The 6,000-nt window shown below is 56.8% G+C and overlaps 1 protein-coding gene across 2 annotated transcripts in view; it reads right to left on the bottom strand.

The window, feature by feature from the left end:
- PDE2A (phosphodiesterase 2A) overlaps nucleotides 1-3,688 on the bottom strand; it is a 61,868-nt gene extending 58,180 nt beyond the window's left edge. The window contains exon 1 of one of the 2 annotated variants that reach the window (XM_054576229.1): nucleotides 3,520-3,688. In XM_054576229.1, coding sequence (XP_054432204.1) covers nucleotides 3,520-3,636 — 117 coding nt within the window. In that variant the 5' untranslated portion in view covers nucleotides 3,637-3,688. The remainder of the gene's footprint in view (nucleotides 1-3,519) is intronic. The other variant, XM_054576230.1, reaches the window with a different exon arrangement.
- Nucleotides 3,689-6,000: the final 2,312 nt, after the last annotated feature.

Genomic DNA, 6,000 nt, shown 5'->3' on the forward strand with positions numbered 1-6,000 from the left:
GCCTAAAAGATCACGATGATGATTATTCTGGCCAAAGACAATGAAATGGGCAAAAAGCTTGGATGTGAGGCCCAGGGATGGCCAACCAAAGCCATACAGTATTGCAGGGAAAGGATCAGCTGCTTCAAAATCCTTTTTCCCAGTTGGGCCAGAATCTTCCTCAACCCCAGACCCTGTTTCTCTGTTCACCCAACACCCCGTTCAAAGCCCAGCTCAAGCCCACTCACTTTGGAAAACTTCTGGAAAGTGATGCTGAGGCATTGGCCCCCGGCCCCTTCCCCTGACTATCACTGGCAGTGCCTTCCAACCGTAGGAGTCCTGGCCCTTCGGGCTCTCCAGTATCTGTTGGTAGGCTGCCCAATAATGTTTCCTCATAGTTTTCTCTGGAGGGTATGACCTGGATCTTCCTACTGATTGGAACTCCCCCATCAGACTAGAGGGTCCCCAAAAATAGGAGCAGGCCTTCTTTTTCAGATAAGGGTCTCTGTGAGGACAGGGACGATCCCATCATCAGATGTGGGATCAACAAAAGTGGAAATAAACTAAGGTCTCCCTGGTGGTCTACCAGCCCAGGGACCGTCCCTGAGGGGCACGCAGGGAAGGAAAGGGGACAGGCCAGTGTGCAGAAGGGGGCATCGGCTGCTCAGCACCTGGAGATGATGGGAACCAGAAAGGGCACAGGGCCACCCAGGGGACTAAGACCTCGTGGTTGGCAAACTCACCCAGCTGCAAGCCTAGCCCGAGGGGCTCCCGCACCAAGGCGGTGTCAGCGGGGCGTCCCTCACTGCCTGTGCCTGCGGAGGAGCGCTGTGAGGCAGTAGTAAACACAGTGGCCCTGCAACACGTGCGTCCTCCCCCCACCCCCTTCCAAATCCCAGCCCAAAGCCTGCGGCAGGCTAAGAGGAAAAGAACAAAGGTTCCCCGACTGCGACATCGCCCGCCGCCTGCCTGTCCAGCGCCTGCTCAGCCGGAAACTCAAGACAAAGGCCTTGGTCAAAGCAAGGAGGATGAAGGGCAAAGGGTAGACACAGCCTGGCCTGAGGGGGCCATGGGAGGACGTCACTGGATATCTCTGGGGACCTAATCATGAAGGAAGCAAGGACAGGATGGCGGCCAAGCCCTCCCTGCCCACACATGTCACTCCACAAACATTTATGGGACACCTGCTGGATTCTGCACACCACAAACATTATATACCTCGTTCCTCACCCCACACACCATACGCACACACTCCCTTACCCCCTGCAGCACATTTCAGAGCCCGCAACACCCCTCACACCCCTCATCTTCCTCGTCACCACACACATAACCAGCTCACGGGGAGAAAAGATCACATAATCCACATATCACACTGAAAAGTCACAGAGCTCACACACCCACTCTTTACACCACAGTCACACTCAACCTCCCATCATGCACCTCACACACCCCACACTCACCTCCGTAACCGCAGACACACATCCAATTAAATTCAACACACACACCACCCAGACAGAGATACACGCTGCATAGATAATGTGCACACCTAATGCCACACCAAAATGTCATGTTTGTGGCCACACACACAACCCCTCAGCATAGACAAGCCTGCCTGCACACTGCCTCCCACCATGTGCACTTGGGGGCGCAAGGACATGCACACACACAGCCAACAAGCTCCTTACCTTGAACCTCTCAGCCCTAGATACCGCACTCTTTCCCACTCAGAGTTGCTCAAACAGCCACCACACAGACACATGACCCTCAAACACCAACGCTCAGGTCCTAATCTATTTCTCAAGCAAGCCCAGGCTGTACATACATAGTGACTCTAAGCCAGTCACCTAGCCTGCGAACATACTCAGGCACACAGAGCTCCCCCCACCCCCATTCCCTCTGCTGAGACATCAATGAAATCTTTCCCCAGGCCACTACATGGCTCTTCCTGGCTACATACAACACATAACACACAACCACACACGCGATCCCCCACGCAAACTGCCCATACAACTCCACCCCACAATGACAGACACACAACCACATACACAGAAGTTCCCTACACGCACAATAGTCATATATACAGCTGCCAGTCCATACCCCCAACACAGCCTCCCTAGCAACACATGACATGCAACACCATATACTCACAGCCCTCACAGTCACCATAAGCCCCCGAGAATCCCCCCAAATAGTCCCACTCACGATGACACACAACCCTACGTGACACAACGCGCATGATCACACACAAGCTACATTCAGCATATGCAGCTCAGCCTGTCCTGCACAAATACACAACCCAGACTCACCCAGCCGTGGACACCTCCCACCACAGGTGACTGACACCAGATTGCAGTCTCTTCCTCCTCTCCCCATCCCACAGCCCCCAGTTGCCCCCAGTCAAGACAAGGAGAGCAGCAATGGGGGCATTTATAAGTTATGGACCCCAGTGCCCCACCACACCACCCCCGCCAGCCTTGGGCACCGCCCAAGACCTACGCATTCCATGTTTAGTCGCTTCCACCAGTGCCCACAAGTCATGCTTGGCAACATGAGAGGGGGAGAGGTTCTGGGGACACTAGCCCAGCACTCTTGAGTCTGTCCCCTCCTCACCCCAAAGCAGAGACAAGTATAAGGGAAACGGGCACCCACAGGGAGAGACCCTAGAACAAAGAGAGGGACCTAGAGAAATTGGGTGAGGGTGGGTCACAGACAAACCAAGGTAGGTGGGCACATGGGCAAAAGAGACCAAACAAGAGAAAAACAGACAAGCGGAGAGAGAAGACACCCAGAAAGACTCAGAAAAGCCAAGGAAAAACCAGAGAATAAAGTGTGACCACCACACCCAGAAAGAAACAAGAGGAGAGAGTGAGTGAGACAAGCCAGAAAAGACTGAGGGAACTCCTATGGGGTGGGGATGGAGGGAGGAAAAACAGGAACGAGGTAGTAGGGGGGGGGTTCCTTCAGAGGGGAGAGAAACCATGATGGAAAGAGGCCTTTGGACCCTGGGGTAGCGTCCCAGATGAGGAATGAACCCCAAATGTTTGAGTGGGAATCTGGGTGGCGGCACAGATGAGGCTGTGGAGTAGAGATTCAGGGGCTTGGGGTGAGGCCCCAGTTCTGAGGTGGGGTCCTGAGTGAGAGTTGGGCGCTCCGGTGTTCTGCGTGTGCCTGGAGTCTGATACACAATAGTGGCGGTTTAGGGGTTTGGGCAGGGGGTTCCAGACTTGAACAGAGCTCTCAGTCTGGACTTGGGTCCCACTGGGTATTGTAAGTTCAGTCGCTGGGGTGGAATGAGGCTCGGAAAGGGGATCAGAGTCTGGGGCGAGGTTTGCACTGTGAGCTGGGGCTTCAAGGGCTCCGGGGGTGGGGTGCAGTGAGCACAGGAGTGAGATTCAGAAGTACGGGAAGGGTCTCCACCCTGCAGAGGGCTCAGGGACAGGGCTGGCCACGGAGTCGGCGACTGCACGCCCCGCGGAGGACCCGGCCGGGCGCTGCCCGACACCCGCTTCTCCTCGTGCCCAGGGCGGAGGGCCCCCCTACCTGCAGCCTGTCGGCGCATGGCGGCGGCGGCGGCTCGTCCGGCTTGAGGAAGACCTGCTGGCCCCGCCTGAGGAATTGGACAACAGCGATGAGGATGTGGTGCAGCACCAGGACCATGCTCGCAGCCGCCCGCCCGCCCGCCGGCCCGGCCGCTGCGCTCGGTCAGCGCGTCCGCGACAGCTTCGCCGGGTCCGCACGACTGTGCGCCCGGGCCCCGCCCCGGACCGCCCACTGCCCGCCCCCGCCCGCCCCCTGCAGCATCAGCCCCGCCTACCACCCTGCCACCGTGGACAGCACCTCTCAGTTCGTCCTATCTTGGGACCCCAACCAGATCCCCCGCAAGCTCTCACCTCCCTCATCTCTCCGATCTCATGTCTCCAGCTGGTCCGCTATTACGATCCCCGCCAGGTAGCCAGCTCCCAGCCTTCGCTCCCTCCTCTTGCCCCCTTGTCACTCTTTTCACTATCTCGCCGGGGTCACCTCTCAGAGCCCCTCTCCTGTCTGATCACATCCCCTCCCTGCACCACTTAGAAAGTCCTGGAGCCAGGCCAGAGCCCCGAGGCAGAGCTCAGTGAAGGGTGGTGTGGAGGGTGGAATAGGGCGGAAGGGGCCGCTGACAATTTACAAGGAGCCCTGGGCTTGCTTCTCTTCCAGGAAAAGAAGGTGAACTTTAAAGGTCGCCGCGAGACGGACAGGCACTGGGAGCAGTAGCAAATCTGTGAGGGAGACACGTGCGCACAGACACGAACGCACACACGGACAGGCGCACTACTCCTGCGTGGGGTGTAGGAGCACTGGGACCTCAGCACTGGGCAGACAGGTGTGCGTTGGCGCCCTCGGAAGCCGGAGAGGGTACAAGCCCCAGGGCCACGCAGTCCACAGTTCCGCGGTGGGACCCGCGCGCCCGGAGAGCAATTGTCCGCAGAGCCTCTGCGCTCGGGAGCTTGCGGCAGCCGTGACGCTCCTGCGCCCCCTGCTGTTCCATCCCCGCGGCGCAGCCGGGCCCTATTTGCGATTAGCCTGGCAGGGGGGATGCAGTAGGTGGGTTCTTCTGGGCCAGCTTCCTGTCTGAACCCACCTGGTTCCTAACCTGCGCCTGGCATCAGATCAGCTGCGGCGGTGGGACGTATCCGGACTGGAGGGTGCGCCTGGGTCTCGCTTGGCTTTTGCCAACAACTTGCTGCATTACCTAGGCCAGATCCCCCTCCTGGGTTTCTGGGCCTCAGTTTTCCCATCTCTTTCACGAGACTGCCAGAAGAATCAACACTGATAACGGTGGGAAGACAGCCAGAGTCCTGCCAGCCCCTTGCTGTGGTCTGACCTGAATCTTTCCCACCGCCCTGCCGCCCCTCTCTCTGTAACTCTCCCCTCCCTTCTTGGAAGGTGACTCAGTGAGCCCCCAGCCTCTGAGCCTCCCAGCCTCCCCATCTCTCTGGGCTGATTCATCTGGGTCCTTTCTCCCAGGAGAGTGACTCCCTTAATGTTGAGTCACTGAGCCCAGTCCTGGACTTGGTCCAGGCACCTGGCACACAGGCTGTGCCACCAGCCCAGGGGAAGGCCCTCCATGCCAGGATTCCTCCCACCTCTCTTTCTGAGGCTCAGCTCTGGCCATGCTTCTTCCCCTGCTCGAACACCTTGAGTGACTCCCTACCACCAGCACAATAAAGCCCAACCCCAGCCTGACATGGCAGACCCTCTGTGTAACTTAGCCCTGGCTTGTTTTTCCAGCTTTGACCCTCTTGCTACCATTCCTTAAATTTATACTGCCTGTTCTTTTCAGATGAATGATTCATTCTCACCTTCAGGCCTTTACCCATGCCACCCCACCCCCAGTGCCCTCCAGATCCTGTTAATCTGCTTATCATTCAGGGACGAAAGGCCCACCTGTTTCAGGAAGCTACCTTAGTTCTCTGGGTTCCCCTTTGTGCCTTTCCCAGCAGTCATGTCTCGGGGAATGGGGAGGAGTGGGGAATATCTTTCACTGAATGATCCAGGCCAAGTCAATGTATTTTACTGCATCTTAAACTAGAGGCAATTTGTCCTAGTTGTTAACACCGTAAAACAAAACAAAACAAAAAACAAAAACAAAGTATGGGCTAAGATGTGTACAGGTTCTGGCCCACAAAAGGCTCTCCTCTCCTTTTTTGGCCTCAGTTTACCGCTCTGTAAAGAGAGAGACCAATGTCAGGGCTATCGTAAGAAGTGAGTCTGAGCCCAGTGCACAAATCCAGAGCACCTGTCACCAGGTCAGTGTTAGACTCTGGATGGCCTGGATGGGACACAGGTCCCCAGAAGGCATCTGTTATGGCCACTGGCCAGAGCTATTTGTTCTTCAGAGGAGGCCAGCCATCTCAGACCCTATAGTCAGGAGCCACCCCTGGCCCGGCACGGCGACGAACTTTTGGGCTGTCAGTCCTAGGCAGGGCCTCCACAGCACTCACCTTTTGAGAAGTTACTTCTGAAATCTTACTCAGTCTCTCA

This window comes from Pteronotus mesoamericanus, unplaced genomic scaffold (assembly GCF_021234165.1).
Source record: "Pteronotus mesoamericanus isolate MK-2021 breed Mesoamerican mustached bat unplaced genomic scaffold, CSHL_Meso_final contig_33, whole genome shotgun sequence".
NCBI lineage: Eukaryota > Metazoa > Chordata > Mammalia > Chiroptera > Mormoopidae > Pteronotus > Pteronotus mesoamericanus.